The sequence below is a fragment of the Cyclopterus lumpus genome, chromosome 4, assembly GCF_009769545.1.
Source record: "Cyclopterus lumpus isolate fCycLum1 chromosome 4, fCycLum1.pri, whole genome shotgun sequence".
Classification (NCBI taxonomy): domain Eukaryota; kingdom Metazoa; phylum Chordata; class Actinopteri; order Perciformes; family Cyclopteridae; genus Cyclopterus; species Cyclopterus lumpus.
Genome location: NC_046969.1, coordinates 3,153,178 through 3,171,524, shown reverse-complemented (window position 1 = coordinate 3,171,524; position 18,347 = coordinate 3,153,178). Strand labels below are relative to the sequence as shown.

Genomic DNA, 18,347 nt, shown 5'->3' with positions numbered 1-18,347 from the left:
ACCCTGTAACCTCTCCCCACTGTACACCAACAGACACAGAGAATGACAGATGGACTTCCTAATATAATGCAGTGCAGTACAACAACACCATAAGGCTCGGATATTGAGTTGATAATCGAGACAAATCCAACATCAGGCTTCACAAAGGCAGTATTTGTGTTGATGATACGATGTAGCTTGAGCCTTTTTTTTCCATCGCCATCTGTAATCATTACCCATAGCATGGCTTCCCATGTTAAATGTCTATCTTGAGTTTGGTCCGCGTTAATCAGCCAGGACAAGAGAAAAGAAATGTGACTGGTGCAACAGCTGCTCCTCTGCTGCCCTGTTCTCTCTCTTCAAGGATTAAAGGCTCAGTGTGGCTCATTTGGAATTAAAATGTAATTCACTATAGCATTACCATCACGGAGCAGTGGGAGGTACAACAACAAAACGTCTGATTTATATTATACAATCAAGGGGGGAAAGTGGTGACGGAAAACAAAGTGGCTGGAGATGAATAATAGATTTGTGTTTGGTTCACCAAACCTCCAATCCTCTTCTCCAGAAACACAGAGCCTACGGCCTTCAAGGAGAAACGGCCTCTGGAATCCACCGCTGAAAGTGTTTTGATCTCACGCGAGCTCCCCGCATTTTTTCAAAGTGCCTAATACTCTTTAAGATAAAGGCTGGACTTGCTTTGAATATGCTCATTTCTCATCAGCTCATACATATGGCAGCCCTTAAAACCGTCTCCTGTCGCCTGCCTCTATGGGTTTTCTCCGCTAAAAGGTCTCCCTCACTCACACTCGTCTCTCTTCCTCACTTGAGGAATACGACGAATTGTAAATTTCTTTGAGCTTTGTTGTTGGATCAAAGCTAATGTGCAACTTGACAGGATGTGACTGATGGACTATATGCTGCGGTGTGTTTCCTGTACACCCACGTGCACGCTGTGTGCATCTTCTCCAGATGTAGGCGTTCATTTCACACACACACACATACACACACACACACACACACACACACACACACACACACACACACACACATCGCCCTGTCCCTGTGGGCTTGATGTTGGCTATGTGTGGTTTACATTCGTCACAGTCATAGACTGTAAGGGTATGTAAGGTTTGTGGACCGCCATTTTGAAGCCTCGAGGTCGCCATTTTGACTGTTGCCATCTTGGTTTTTTTGCAACCACAAGTGACGCTAGAGGGTGGAGCTAAGTACAACTGAACTCTGAATAAGACATTTAAAGGTGACTAAAATGTTACAGTTAACTGTTCGGGACTCGCCCCTGATGGCCAATAGAAAGAATGCAAGTTTAAGGCTTCTGGAGGTTGCTTCCTGGTGACAGAATACAGAGGGGAGTACTTCACTCTGATGTGCAAACGTTAAAAAAGCCCATGGTTCGGATTGTATTGTGGTTTTTGGGTCTCAGTTTGGGTGGAGAAACAAATGTTCGAAGTCCAAAATATATGATTGATATTGATATTATGTGACATACATTGGTTCTTTATCTCTCTTCTTTCGTATTAATTCCCATATTTATGTTCCATTTAACTTTCTCTTTTATTTACTTAGTTGTTAATTTTCTTGAACTTTGTTGTTATATATAAATATATAAAATCATGAACAAATGTTTTCATATATTTTAAATGTATTTTAAGTTGAATTACTCATTATTCAAGATATGTGTTCATGCATTTCTCTTCATTTGCATTAATACCCCATTTAGCTGTTAAACTGCTGTGCTCGTATCTGACTTCATATTAACTCCATTAAAAAGTGTGGGACTGGGATCCCACAGTAAAAATCTCTGAACCATTGCTGAACAATACCTCTTTTTTCTACAGTCTACCTCTTGACTACCATTTGCACTCTAATAATACCAAAAATGATTGACTGACACATCAGAAGCATTAAAGTGCTGCATAAACATCTGTCAGTCACTATATTTGAATGTCTCTATGTCGGTCCTGATGATGGGATGACAGATGCCCAAACTGACCAATCAAAGAGTGACCTGTCCGTCTGTTTAACTTCATGTTTACTCCTCTGGGTTACATTTTCTTTAAAACGTCAGTGTGAACAGGAACCGGACCAAATTAATCCGACTACAGGTGTGAAATACATGAGCTTGTGTTTTACCATGAGACCTATGAAGGAAATGCATTCTCTGTTTCAGGCCGAGGTGTCAGTCACATAGGTCTACTGCAGAGCTTCGTCCTCTAAGAACTGCCAATAGGTTCTATTTAAAGGCTGTTTCTAGAGAGCAGTCATGTCAAGAATGTCTCTATATGGAAGTGTTGTTGTCATAGGTTTATTTGTGTTACTTAAAACAAAAAGTTACAAAGTGTTACTGTTTTGACTTCCGTCCTGTGAGCGAGTGAAGACCCTGCCCTGCATTGTGTCTCATGTCCTAGGCTAGTGAAGAACCTTTTAACAGAGGAGACAGGGCTGGTCCCGCCCAGTATACTGCAGACAGCATCTAAAGGAGGTCACTCATTAAGTACCACTGCTACTTCTGACTAACCACTGGCAGCCTTGCTGTAACACTCTCACTCTCCCACCCACTCCTCCCTCCGCTCCTCCACTCCAACTCCGTCAGTTGCTCTCTCACTCTCTCACATGGCAGTTGGGTTGGGGGGGCTTGGGGGGGATTGGGTGGGCTTGGGCGGGCCGCTGCTCTGGGAGAGAGGGACGGTTGGATCGGGTTCAGGTTGGATCGGGTTCAGGTTGGACGGAGTGGAGGGGGATGGTTGAGCTTTTTCTTGAGTTGAATAAGCGGAGCATGTCACTGATCGCAACACATTCTCCCTGCTACACTCTCCTCAGGAGCACTCACTCTCTCTGTACTATTGATGCTGGAAGTGAAAGTAGGAACAACTAAGTATTATTATTATTCTCAAAGATATTTCTTTGTCAAATAGCAGCCCAGTTGCCTTGAATAAATGTCGTCCATGTACGTTTCTGCAAACCACGGATAAGTAGAATGTGGATGCTTTTTTATTTTTATTTGGACATTTTTGCATCCTGGCAGGAAAATGGACATTGATGCTGTTTTTTATTAAGCGTTACATGGTATAATAATATCATATAATATAAGTATAAAGAGCCAGAAGGTCTACTAAGGGGTAGGCAAACAAATACAGGACAATTACCCAGGAGACCACTTTGTCATGTCCCATGTGAAACCAAAAGTTAGTTTTGTTTCGTTAACAATGTGCATGTTAGCTAACGTAAGAAAGTCGGTTGTTATTCATTCATGGTAAGCGAGTTGCGTTAGGTTAGTTGCGTTAGGCTAGTTGCGTTAGGCTAGTTGCGTTACGCTAGTTGCGTTACGCTAGTTGCGTTACGCTAGTTACGTTACGCTGTTGCGTTACGTTGTTGCGTTACGTTGTTGCGTTACGTTGTTGCGTTACGTTGTTGCGTTACGTTGTTGCGTTACGTTGTTGCGTTACGTTGTTGCGTTACGTTGTTGCGTTACGTTGTTGCATTACGTTATTATTTTCACAGGAACCAGTGTGTTTTTCCTAACCGTAACTCTTTTTTTTGCCAAAGCCTAACCAATAATTTCACATTGTGGCATTGAGTATTTGTGCAAGCGTGATACATAATGAGGCTGATACGAAATGTATTTATGAAACATATTTCAAATTCAACGCATCTACAGATATTTGCAGAAACGTACCATGCCAACATTTGTTCTCTAGCGGCTGGGTTATTTTGTCATATAGGCAAATAATTACTGATGCGATGATCAACCAAGCATAGAACCAAAATCAATTGATAATCAAGTCACTCTACATTAATATATTAACTGAAAAGGACAGCCACTCCTGAACTATGTGTTATTTCTCTCTGTTGTCTGCTTCAAGTTCCCCCCTGTCCTTCATCCAACGCTCCACCATCTCCTCCTTTCATGCCGGCTTGAGGGCCGGTCCTTGAAGTGTTACAGCCTTGCTTGTTTTGTTATGGAGCTCTGTCCGCCCCTCTTCAAAACAAATATAACTTCCCTCTCACTTGCCCTTCTTTCCTCGTCCTTTTATCCCTTTCTTCTTCTGTTTTTCTCATACTTGAGGAGGACAGAACTCCAGTTCATCTTCAGTATTTTGGTTAAGTGAGGCCTGTCTCCAAAGGCCCTCTTCACCTGTCTTTGTTGATTGCCCATGTCTCACTTCCCTATAATTCTTTATGCACTCTACTGGCTGATATTGTTGCAGATATTGAACGCCCCACTATGACGTCTCCTTGTTTTACCTTCATATTAAAGCTGCATTGTTTGGTGTGTTTTATTGGCACTGCAGTCCTGGCTGTGCATCCCCCCTCTTAGACACTGTGTTTGAATGCCACAGTTTGTCCACATTGCCCCATGCTTGATTTGTATATCATATAATAAGATGTCATATTGTATATAAAGTTGGAGCTGACTTGAGTCCGTCTTGTTTTTTCCCCAGATATCTTCAGTGATCTCTGTACGGCAGCACTCTCGGACTCGGACGACAACGAAGCCAGTACGTGGGGAGATGTGTCTCAGGACAGCAGATAAACATGGCTGACTATTGTAGTTCATGTTGGACTACAAACATTTTGGTTGGATCACAAAGATAGTTTTTCAACACATTTTCTAAACTGGACTTTCAATATCAACGACTCTTAGCTTTCTACTTGAAGGTCTTCATTAGAACTACAAATATGACCTGCTATTGTATTTTAATTTTCATGAAGCTTCTCAGTGAAGCTTCTGGAAACAGCTGGTACCTTCAGGCTGGTTGCTAAAGTGGGAAAAGCCATATAAGACTTTTGATTCAAGGGAGTCCCAGCTTTCATTGGTCCATGGAGAACTGAAGACTGCATGGATGTGGACACTGAACTTCACATCCAGTCAGATGAATTCTGAATATTTACTGTAGAAAATGCAATTCCAGAGTGTGGTGAATAGCGGAAAAACTCAAATCCCTTTTCTGACTTGCACAACCTTGAAGAAAGGAATAAATTCCATGTGCTGGTTGTGAGCAGGCCTCGGCAACGGGCTCTGTGTTGCTGCTGAAGTCAAACTCTTTGAGACCAGGTTCTGCCTCCACTGCCCCGCTTCAGGACGTTTTGGGTTCAAACTACAGCCACTTCACAGTAGCTGCTGCCTCCTGAGGAACCTACAAGTTGTCTTACTTTCCTGTCTTGGCCCCCGGTAGAGCCCCCCGCATGATATCATCACATTTAATCTGATGCATTATCCCAACGTGCCCGTTTTCACAACCTGTAGACTTGCAAATGATCTGTGTAAATTGCTCAAAGAGGTTTTCATTCATAACCCAGTTTAAAAAAACAAAAAGTATTTTACATATGGTTTAATCTATCTGGAAATAACTTGAATTATGTGCTCACAGGTGTTATACGATACAATGTTTTGTTTTGGACAGAATCTTTTTAATATGTATTGTATGGTTTCCTGCTCGGCATCAATGAACACTCACAAGTTGTGTCAATTGTGGAGGAGTGGGTGAACGGAACAGCTTCTGGGAGGGGGTCCAAGATGTGCTTCTCTTGACAGAATACTTACTATATTTACTGTATATGAATATTCATATGAAACAAACATAACAACAATATAGGTCATATAGGAATATAACACTGTATTTTGTCACTTGGGGGCAGAAACGGATACTTTCTGTTTGCTTTGGTGTGACATGGACGTTGTCATCAGAGGGTGGACAAATGGCGGACTTGTCTGGACTTGTCCATGCGGCTACTGCGCTTAAAGTGCTAGCGGAGTGAGTGCAGGACATAGAACCAAAAAAAGAGCTAAAAGAGGTGATCAATAATTCATAGAGCTGAGCGTAACTCCAGAGTTGAGTTGATTTGTCATCAAATCCACCCCTGGCCACCCCTTTTGCATCACACATAGTCCTTTGACTCATTGTTCATTCACAATTCATTGATTGGTGCGGCTTTAAAAAAAGAAAACAGGGTTTACTAAGTCAGGGGTGCAACAATTGAGAACATTGTTAAAAAACAGAAAGAAGAAAAAGTTATTTTCAAGCAGAGAATTCATTTGAGGAATCGACCATCATGTGTTTATTCATTATACATGCACAGTGCATAGCAGATAGAAGAAGCCAAATGGCTTTTGATGGGAATTAAGCATTACTGCATCTCTTCTTTAGATGAATGGGCGGGTGGATTCATTATCTCTGTGACATGTCATGCTACTTGGACTCATCCTCTACATAAGGGGATTTATCCTAGCAAGCTTTCTGAGAACACGTCACACTCTTTGAGTCGCCGGATGCCAGCTGCTACAGTATCTACAGGCAGGACATATTCAGGCGTTGTGTTTCTGATTTGTGTGCATGGAAACACTTTATGGACAATGGATACGTTACGATGCTATCCAGGCAATCAGAAAGCTAGATATGAGCAAGCTCCTTTTCAGTGGCTCAGACAAGCGGAGCTCGGACTCATACTTGAGACCAGATTAATTGTAGAATCTGAGCGTTTGGATCAGTTTAGCAACTGCATCGTCAGATTCACGCCAGTCTTTTGAAGTCATTGTGGAAAGCTCTTACACCAGTGGTTTTGTTACCGAGATATTAGCACGTGTTAGCAATTTGAAAAGCAGCAAAGTGAAGCCAGCGGACTGGCTATTTGTTGCAAGTGATTTTTCAGGGAAATGTTTTTTTTAGCAAGCAGCACCTGGGCTGTTTCCTAACATCAGCTGTATAGGTTTCACCTTCTCAGAGAGTATAATGGCACTGCACACTGAGGGCTCATTCAAGGAGAGGACATTTTGGTAACTGTAAATAACAGTGTTAGTATATTGTTGCATATTTTCTGAATGACTGCTGTATTGTGGGACACCATGCTCCCTCCAAGGCTTTTCGGCATGATGTGGCATTTCTACTGACGGATTGAGTTCTGTGGACTGTTCACTGAGAAACCTGTATCTGCAGATAGATGGGATGTCACGTCACAAGAACATTGATTTACATTCACTCTGTAACTTGTTAGAAAAAAATTGAAAAAGGGTTATCAAAAGGCTGAATGTATTAACCTGTATACATACATACATGATGACTGAATACATGTCAAAGTGTAATACTGAGTTACTCTGTGAGAAAACTACAGTAAGTAACTGGGACCAGTCTTTTAAAACAAGTCAGAGGTTGGTTTTGATAAGCAATTAGAAAGTGAATGGACGATGCATTGATGGATACGTATATATGGATGGATGGATGATGCTATGATGGATAGGTGCAATAGATGGATGGATGGATGGATGAATGGATGAGTAGATGGATGGTTGGACAGACAGATAGACGGACGGACAGATAGATATTTTGACTGCAACTTGGTTACTAACTGTAACAGAACTCTATTAAAAGTCATATACATTTATATTAGTCTCATTGTAAAGAAATACGCTCCTCTTGAACATGCTGTATATTTGGTTTATCCTCTGCTCAATGACAAATATTGTATCTTTGTAAAGAAATATTTCTATTGTACTGCATCCTGCTGTAAGCCTATTATAGAATGTATCAAGTCTGTATATTGTACAATCTGTCATTGCAATGTACATATTGATTTATTATTATGATCAGGCATTTACGATATTCATTTTGTCACCTTGTTTTTTTCTTTTTTGTATTTTAGACATAGTCAATTATTCCAAACTTAATAATGCATGTAAGACTGAGATTTGATACAGAGAGGTGCTTGATTTAAAATAAAGACCCCATTTCTGATAGACCTTGTTACATCCTGTTGAAAAAGGAATGTTCATCCAGAGCAAGAAGACCACATACAATCAGACACTATTCAATTCAATTCAGTTTATTTTGTATAGCCCAAAATCACAAATTACAAATTTGCTTTACAATCTGTACACATACGACATCCCTGTCCCAGGACGTCACATCGGATCAGGAAAAACTCACAAATAATAGAAAAGGAAAAAAAAGAAAACCCTTTCACCACTACATTAACCAAGCGAGCTACCAGATAAAATGATGCAGTTATTATACATAAAAGAAGAAGAAAAAAAACTATTTTGAATACATTTTAGTGGGTCTGCTTTGTGCCATAAAGTAATCCAACGTAGTCACCATGAAGTCAACCTTTAGTTTGAAGTGTTGAGTTTGGCATTTTGGGGAGACAGGGCATTGCAGACAATATGCTAAAGCTAGCTGTTGCTAGTTAGCATGGGGAGCAAAATCTATTTGTAATTCATATTACCTGTGTGATTAATTTTGGCTATCGCTAAACAAGCCAAATAAAGCTAAAAAGCTGCTTTATGGTCTATATGACTCTAAATGGAGCATAATTTACTAAATGAACATCACGCTGTATTGAAGAAGACTTGAAACTAGAGATTGAGACCATAAACTCATGTTGAAAATAAAGGATAATAAATCAATTCCTTCAGTAAATATTGCAGTAGTCATTTCCCCATAGACTTCTATACAATAAGTTTAAGGCACTTCTATATTGGCTCCACTTTTCAGAAGTGGATGTTGCCTCTAGAACACATTTACCACCAAACTTGCCTTGTTTTTTATGAATTCAGCAAGAACACAGCAGAAGCTGCCAGTCTTCTCACTGATGCTCGTGTTTGTTTATTGGCTCAAAAAGCTGTGATGGCGGTTTACTTTAACAGACCGGCAGGTATCAGGGGTAACATATTTGACATATTTTGTGAAACAAATTCGTAATTTGCACTCATAAAGGAATAAATCATCAGAACATTAAGCAAATAATATTAAAGAAAAACTACTGTGCATTTCTATTGGTAATGATCACACTTTACTCAGCAAAGAGAACTACAATGAAGTTCCCAGGGACAAGAGACGTGAGCAGTCAGATGATAAAAACTGTAAAAACTGTATTGGAAAAAAAAAAGGCAAAGGAGAAAACGGTGAAGTGGGAGGGGCATCCAGAATGTCCCATATCCCGAAGGCCCAGGCCGCCAGCCTGTCCTGGTCAGAGCACCTGACTATAGAAGAGGGAGAAAGTCCTCTGTGGAGGAGGACAAGGTGGATGGTTGGAACAAACAGACACAGGACTTTCCTCTGTGTGAAACCAAGTCAACGATGACCTATTTCACCTTACTTTTGTTACATAACTTACATCACGCTGCATACTTATTTTACGTAGCAGTAATACTTGTTTTATAACCAAAACCTTGACCTTTTCCTAAACCTAACCAAGGAGTTTTGCTGCATACGCAAACCTCAAAACTCAGTAAACCTATGTTGTAATTTTATATATGTATATATATATATATATATATATATATATATATGTATTTACTTTGCTTTCCTATATTACAAATTCAAGGATAATCGAAGAGTACAAGTTACTAATATACCCAGAGCTCAAACCCCAGGCTTCATCTTAATGCAACACAATATGAACACCCACATTCAGCAGAGAGACTATGTGAGAGTGAGAAGACATCGTCTCTGCTGATAGGAGATGGAACCGTATGCACAGTGAGAATGGAGGAGATCTATTTCCAACACCTCGCAGTGTTCTCTATCTCACAGAAAAGACTTGTGTCAAGAAAGCACGGCTCTTCAAAGGAGGTGTTATTAAAGTCTGTGCCAGGAGGCGGTGGGTATACTCGCTGTCTGAGAAGAATCCTCTCTGCATGTCATCACAGCTTATTAATTTGGATTTGAGACTGTATTGACATTAAATGTAATTATTTCAATTTCTGGGATAAAAGATTTTAAAAAAAAAACAGCAACAAAGATCAATCTGTATCTATTGGCGCCCTGATGGAAGCATCTGGAACTTAACATGTAGTCGATGTGGAGATCCAGAACAATAGTGTGTGCCTTTGAGATGACGCTCCCCTCATACAGGTGCTGAAGGTCATTAAGGGTAGCAACAGTAATCGTATGGCACCTGTACAATTTCACATCAAAACCATTCAAACCGCCAACGAAGCAAATTTGTAATACTGCAACACGGGCCGAGCTTCCAGGAGAACTGGCAGTCTGTCTGAGGAAAACTGTTGTAAAGTTAAAGTAAGCTCTTTTATGAGTTCTTTTGAGTAAAACTGTTGAGTAAACAGTTTTGTCTAGGGCTTTTATTGTGAAAGGTAGGAACAAAAGGAGTGGAGCTGTTCTGTCTTGGGTCAGACCACAACACTTGCGAGCAAAAGCTCAATAAAAATCAACATAAACAACAGTTTGAAAAAAATATATGTATCTACAAAGAAGAAAAACAATCACCAATCACCTGTCAAGTATTTTTTTTAAAGTGCCCGCCCCTTTTCCAAAAGGTTTCCATTGACAGTTTCTCAGATGGAAACAGATGGATGTAACACCTTGCGAGTTACCATATCTCTTCAGTGAGCCAACATACTGTACTATAATTCATATTCAGAGTTAGAAGAAAAACAATCACCAATCACCTGTCAAGTATTTTTTTTAAAGTGTACTATAATTCATATTCAGAGTTAGATAAAAAGCCTGTGTGCAAGAACATGTGGCTCAATACAAGTAAAAAGACATGCATGGTTCTTATTTCCCTCCAGAGATAAGGTTAAGGGTAAGCGTCCTCCATTCCTCTCTTTGCCCTGTAGGCAAAATGTAAGGGGTCCAACTCCAACATGTTATGTTTGTAAAGTGTCAGATTTTAATATTGTTCTAACGAGGCACATGAGAGCCACAGGGAGACGATCATCCCATGCTTTAAGACTTGACCTTTGCCACTGGCACAACGAAAGATTCCTCCCACATGCTAGCAACTTTTCTCCCCACTATGCCTTCAGAAACCATATACAATTACCGTGTCTATTTTTATCAGATTTGAGCCTGCAGGCCCATTTCTAAAATTAGAAATCTCATCTTTAAAATCATACAGCAGATAATAAACCTGCAGGAGTTTAACTCTTCTGCCAATTCAGCACCAGGCTTCTCAAAAGGAAACCTCCTCTGCATCCCAACCATGGACACAGTTCCTTTAATTAGCTCATCCCTCACTTTACTTTCATACTTGATTTGAGCTTTTAACAAGTTTATGTGCCTCCCTCATTTCATTGTTCTTCATCATAATCAGACAGCTTCTTCTGATTAAGAGCATATTTAAGTGAATTGCTAATCCAGGACTTATTAAATATGATGTTCTTTGAGGAATCACCATATTTTAACAACAAGTAGAGGCAGTGTCTGTTCGATCATCAAAGTCAGAGCAAGAGTATTTCAATAGAACCCAGTCAGTAGAATGAAAGCAGCCCTTCAGTTCCAGTCTGCAGTCCAGACCTGAACGACTCTATTTATTTCTCACTCTCTTCAGGCCCGACTGATAATGCAAGTGGGACCACATGAACAGAGCCGTGGTCTGATGAACCCAGAAGTCATCAGGTAAGATTGATGTATTATTTACTGGTTCACTACGTTAGTAGTGTTGGACAAGTGACTGGGAGACTGAGAGAAATGATTAACAGGGTTAAACTTGCATTCTCTCTACTGACCACCAGGGGGCAACTCCTCGGGTTGTATATAAGTCTATGCTTCATGTGTTTAAGCTGCATTCTCTCTACTGACCACCAGGGGGCGACTTCTCTGGTTGTATAGAAGTCTATGATTCATGTGTTAAAGCTGCATTCTCTCTCCTGACCACCAGGGGGCGACTCCTCTAGTTGTATAAAAGTCTATGCTTCATGTATTAAAGCTGCATTCTCTCTACTGACCACCAGGGGGCGACTCCTCTGGTTGTATAGAAGTCTATATAAATGACTCTACTTCTCTCTTGATGTATTCCCTCAGTAAACATTGTAAACGTTAGTTTATGGTCTCAATCTCCAGTTTCAAGTCTTCTTCAATACAGCATGATGTTCATTTAGTATATATTATGGTCTATTTAGCGTCAAACAGACCATAAAGCAGGGTATGCTTTAGGGCAGGGCTATAAGGTGATTGACAGGTGACGGTCTGGCTGTTGTCCGTGCATTGGTCTAAAGGGTGGTTGAGCTCCAGGAAACAAAAGAATCCACATCCATGATCGACATGACAGTGAGATCAAACAGAATCACAATCATAATCGTTTATTTGCAACATACAAGGAATTTGAAAAGGTGAAAGGTGCACAACAATAAACATAGAATAAAACAATAAAAACAATAATAGAGACATCATTTAAAGATAAATGTGGTAATAAAAAACAACAACAGATAACAGTATTTAAACAAGTATATATTATAAAATAAAAGTGGCAATTGTATTTTAATAAAGAAAAGAAAAGATGCGCAAGGGTGTTGATGGATATTGCCATGGGGATGTCAGATGTTGTTGATGACAGATCCCCATTCGTACTCTCAAAAGCCGTCCACTGACTTCTGTGGTGTAAAAGGCTTTTCCATATGTTGACGCGTGCGATGCAATGCAGGCGTCATGATCAGGTGTCTGTCTCTTGTGATATCAGTGGTCAGCGGCTCCTCAGGTGTTTGTATCATTAGCATTCCAGTCGGGCTCTGCTTCTCCATCAAGGGGAAGAGAACGCGCTATACATGTTTAACTTATTAAAGCATAATGTATTCTCTCTGTCTGTGACTGGTGCTAACTGTTTTATCTGCTTTCCACGGAACCCAAACGGAACCATAATTTAAAGCGGGGAAACGTGTGTTGTAAAGACTTTAAAGCTCCAGAGTGTCAGTCTGGCATCGAGATGAGATAAGGCTGCCATTTTATCTGGATGCTGAGGCTGACTGTGACTTAGAGGGTAGAGCAGGTCATCATCCCGCCTACATGCAGAGATCAAGTTTTCTGTCGGTATATGTTTAATCTGATTAAGTTGACTTTTTTTCTTCTTTTATGACTACTTACTTTTCACACTGTCCCCTATATCTACCTACTGGCGTAACACCTATATACTTTAAAACTTCAAATAAAAAAGCAGTCAACACACCTCACATCAACGTAGTTCATTTGACAACATGATGGAGGTTTTTTAACATACTAATCTTAAGAAAATTTTTACACAATAGTCCATGTCATAAATAACTGAATTGCGGTGTTATAATTAGTCTTGAGTGGTTCTGTTTTGGCTGAAGAAATATTGTACTAACAAGGCTTGAGTGGCCACTCAGTGGCTGGATGCAAGAAGCAGGGGCAAGGAGGCAGGACACAGGAGCCAGGACCAGCTTCAGACACAGCCAGGAAGAAGTAGAGTTAGTAATGTGCAATGAATATATATATATATATATATAGAAAGGTGTTTTTTAGTAATATATATATATATATATATATATATATATATATATATATATATATATATATATATATATATATATCGATATATTATACCAGCTTAGGCTAGAGAAGGTAATGGGGTTGGATGAATATTGAAAATGTCAATGCAGACTTGAAAGTTGACATGCAACATGTTGATTTTTAGTAACCGATTAAAAAGATTGGACTAAAAAGGCAGTCTTTTCCTCCCAGAGGCCACTCACCTGCTGTAAAAACAAGCTGGCATTCAGTTTAACCTTTTCAGGACAGAAACATATTCACAGAAAGGTTGTTTGTCACTTCTTCCAATAGGAATGCAAATCTAGTCCGACATGTCTGTGACAAAATGACATACATCATAACGTATGTTTATGTTTTTTAGCGACTCTAAATTCTGAACCACAATGTCAGTCGAGTATTTATGGAGAAGCCACGATTGTTGTTTAGTCAGTCTGGCCAAGGAGCAGAGAGAGCGGTTGAGAGAGTAACATGATGAATATGTAGTCAGAGGGTTTCAGACACAGAGACAAATGTCGCAATAACCCTCAAAACTTGATAAACAAGTTGTGTTTGTGAATTGTCACTGACCTCAGAGGGTAAAGACAGAGTTTCTGAGCATATCACAAACACTAGGAAAGGGTTCTTTGTTTAGGTCTCTGATTTTACACCAGAGGTCAGAGTTTAATACCAACTGTAGATGATTGAGCCCTCATCAGTTCTCTTATATTATTAAAGGTATTGATTGAAACATTTGTAAATGCAATTAATTCCATACCTTGGTATGATCCTGAGAATGGAGACACTTTGTAGCCTTAGGGCTGGTTATTGTCTCGAAAGGTACGATGCCAGTACTAATACCAGTACCCTTACAAGGTCACAAGTTACAATGTTATTTTAATGTCATTGTACAACAGGGTTTAGCAATTTTGCTAAACAACAGAAATACAAAGATAAGCACAACAAAATATATCATATATGGAGGTGTGGAGGATGAATGGAGAAGTCTGTCAGCCAGAGGAAAGAAGTCTGCTGGTATCTCGCTCCAGACGGCAGCAGGCCAACAGGTTGTTTCTGGGTGTGTCTTTTAATAACCTTTAGCTCTTCTCAGGCTCCTCTTGTCTCCAACATCACTGATGCTCAGGAGATGGTACCACTGACGTTCTGGGTGGTTTTAACCCCCGCTGTAGAGCCCTGCTGTCCTGACACATCCCAGCTGAATGGGTTGGAGCTGCTGCCGTATAGCGGGCCAATCACACATTGCTTTAAATCCATGATCGCTTGCATTGGCTGAGAGCAAAACCAACCTGCTTACATCTCAAGAATTGGTAGTCTCCATTCACCTTTGTGTGTATTTATATTTGTGTTTGGTGACTGAGCGTCAAAGAGCAGAGGCTGAGTTCCAACTCTAAAGCTTTGGGGAAGTGTAGAGAGGACAAAGCTGGAGAGAGGGAAGATAAGGTCTTGACAAAGCTTTGTTCCGCACAGAGAACTTCCTGAGGGCTGAATACAGAAAGACAGGCAGAGATTGTGTGTGCGTGTGTCAGTGAGATGACTGAGGGAGCAGTCCGACAAGGCGACAAGCATACTAAGGATTTCACAGAAGTCAAAGGAAAAGAAGAAAAGCAAAAAGGAATCGCTGGAAATGAATGTCTCCAGTGCCCTGCAGACCGCATGCTGCTACCCTAAGGACCACTGTTTGTATTTCTGTCTTTTTACCTTTGTGTCTGTCTGATTGCGTCATTGTGTGTACGTGCGTTTGTGTGTAATGTGACAGATGTTGGATATCTATAGTTGAAGCCAACGTCCTCACAAGGACTGAAAGATGAGGTAGAGTCTCCAAACTCAGGTCATTCCAGCCAGCTGCTCCTTTATTAGACATATTTGTGGATGAAAAACAAGATTCCATAGCAGATTACAGTCTGGGGAAGGAAATTAATTTTAAAACATCCGAAGCTCATTATTCCTAAAGTTGAACAGCCACTGGGGTACAACCATGTTATCCTGAAAAAGTATGCTTGGTAACATTGTGCTGCTTCGGAAATAAGACCTCATTACACTGTGATTGCATATCAGTATGCAAATGAGGTAGTTGGCTGGCGCTGGGCTCTGTGTCAGGTTAAAGGAAGCCATGGATGACAATTCTTTAGGGACTGCAAGGGTCAATGGAGAAATGTGTTAGCAGGAGTGCTGGCGCAGCAACCCTGTCCTCGTCATGCCTTAACCCTTCATTTTGGACCGCAGGAAGAGGTGGAGTTAGATCTTTTTTCGGAAGAAAAGGGTCACCGTGCAGACTTATAACTAGTTGAGATCCACATTGTGAGCCGGACCATCCTGGACTGACTGCATGTTAATACTATGTTAAATGTTAATACTTCTGTGGCTCAGCAGCCACCAATCAGTAGGTCAGTGGTTCAATCCCTGGTCCTCGCAGCCGACATGTTGGTGTGTCCTTGGGCAAGATACTGAACTCCAAATTGCTCCTGATGGCTGCGATTGCTTTGTGCACAAGAATGTTTTCTTTGCTCTGGAGGAACACAATCACCAGTGTGAGAATAGGTGAATGTTGGCTGGTGTTGTAAAGGGCTTTGAGTGGTTTCTAAAAGTATAAAAGCACAAAATAAATGCAGCGTATTTATCTTTTGCCAATGATGGGGTTCGACGTCTGACAACAAAAGTGCAGTTTAATTGAATTGGTTGACGTTAACTTGACTGACTCACGCAACTAACGACTGACGTGATAACCTGTCAACAATGACTCACATGGGACTCGAACAGCAGTCACCTTGACAAAAGCCCTGTGTCTGTTTACGTTTGTAAATTTACATTTTTATTGTTTTGATGTTGTTGATGTTGTTTCATCTTTTACCTTTATCGTTCTCAGCTACAACAATCCCTCTCCTCATGCTACCTCATGTAACAATTGTTCGAAAGACTTCCACACGGTGAGATATGCAGATATTAAATTTGGGGAAAAGAGAGGCCTGGCATTGGATCAGAAATAGGTACGAGCAGATACTGCAGTGTCTCCACTCACTTTTAAAAAACTAAATCATAAATCACGACTATTGCATGTGCTAAATACACATGTTAAATACTTAATGGATGAGATCGAATAAATTCAAGATTCAAGATATTTTATTGTCATATGCATAGTATACATGCAGACAGTTACTCCGTACAATGAAAAACGTACTTATTCGGTATTCCTTCCACACAGTATTACAATAACTTAAAATGTAAGGCAAAAATATTACTTAAATTAAGAATACAAAAAAGGTAAATGCTAATAGTATAAGAAAATATATGGAAAAAATAATAACGCACAGAAATGTGAGAACAGTATTGCACAATCAGTTTCACTGAGTGTATAAGATGCATTATGCATTGTTGCATAGTATTGTATGGTTACCAACTCTAGCTTTAAATTGTGGCTCAGTGGTGAGCAGGGTCGTTCTGATAGTTCTGATGGGCCAGTAGCTCCTCCCATGAGTGTATGTGTATCAAAACATTGGTACTTGCGTACTGTGCTGCGAACAGATCGGGTCCGGTCTACATCCAGGACGTGGTCTAACCTCACATCCAGGACATGGTCTAACCTCACATCCAGGACGTGGTCTAACCTCACACCCAGGACATGGTCTAACCTCACATCCAGGACATGGTCTAACCTCACATCCAGGACGTGGTCTAACCTCACACCCAGGACATGGTTTAACCGTACACCCCAGCTCGTTCACTTCACTTGGCTTCTGCCAATCGGCTTGTAGCTCCTTCACTTCGAGCTAAACACTCAACAAAGTCACGACTGTTTGCTGTCCTGGCTCCTCATTGGTGGAACGAGCTCCCCATTGACATCAGGACAGCAGAAAGTCTCTACACCTTCCGTCGCAAACTAAAAACACATCTTTTTCGACTATACCTTGAATAGGGAAGGTAGAGCCGTAGTAGCACTCTAGTAGCACTTAAATGTCCCTTACCGATAGCACTTTGTTGTTTAGCACTTTAGTAGCACTTAAATGGCACGTACGGATAGTACTCTGTAGTTTAACGTTATTGAAGAAATTGTACTTGCTTGATTCTTGTTGTTCTGAGTTTGGACTCATGGTTTAATGCACTTATTGTAAGTCGCATTGGATAAAAGCGTCAGCTAAATGTCATGTAATGTAATGTAATGTAATGAATGGGTGAGAACGGGTGAATGATGTCATGTAGTGTTAAAGAGCTTTGAGTTGTCGGAGGATGAAAAAAGCGTTATACAAGTACAGGTCCATTTACTGTAAAGAGGAAATCAATGCAATGGCCAGGTAATACATTATCATTGGAATATTTTTGTTAATATTTTTAACATTTTAGGGTCAGCATGGGTTGTTTTATTGAGGAATGTGAACAAATGCAGGAAGAAATGATTTATTCTTGTTTTATTTGAAAATCATTAATTTCGGCTAAATATTCCAAAATTCCACTTGCCAAGACTATTCAGATCAGGTTTTTTTTTGTAGAGAAAAATAGACCCATACAGAAAACTACTTATGTTAAATTATTCTTTTATTGTTTTGTGGCTAAAACCATATAGCCCCCCACCCTCCCCCTCCCCGCAGCAGTATCAATGTAGGCCAATTAGAAACCACAATTTTACATTTTAAGTACATTGAGTTATTTCTATTAATTTGCTAATTTACTATACTTCTACTAATTTAAATAGATATTGAAATCCAATAGTTGCATTACACAAAATGATGTTCACATTTTTGTTATTCAGCCAGTGTTCGTGGATCTGGTGGACCCGCTGCATTTTTGTGTTTTTAATTTAACACAATCAAACAATTTCACGTTAAAATACTCAACAGATGTTTACTTCATCCTAATTACAAGCAATATAAACAGCATGTGCTACTCGTGTTTTAATTTGTTTTAAATAAAATTTTATGAAAAAAGAAAATATATTATAATCAAGATATGAGTGATACTCCTGGGCACAGTATGCTAAATGCTGGCAAAAACACAGTTTCGATATATCAATAATGAATACCCACTTTTTTTTCTTAGAAAGTAATAACATATTTCCGACAGTCCGTGAAGGCCGCAAGTCTGGGCAGCAAACCTAGTGCGCATCGTGATTTGAAT

General features: G+C 40.0%; 1 protein-coding gene across 1 annotated transcript in view; it reads left to right on the top strand.

Annotated features, from left to right (window-relative positions):
- Window positions 1-7,732, top strand: part of mcf2l2 (MCF.2 cell line derived transforming sequence-like 2) — a 108,141-nt gene extending 100,409 nt beyond the window's left edge. Inside the window, exons 34-35 of the mRNA XM_034530085.1 lie at window positions 2,409-2,482; window positions 4,443-7,732. Of these exons, the coding sequence (XP_034385976.1) occupies window positions 2,409-2,482; window positions 4,443-4,534 (166 nt within the window). The 3' untranslated portion in view covers window positions 4,535-7,732. The remainder of the gene's footprint in view (window positions 1-2,408; window positions 2,483-4,442) is intronic.
- Window positions 7,733-18,347: the final 10,615 nt, after the last annotated feature.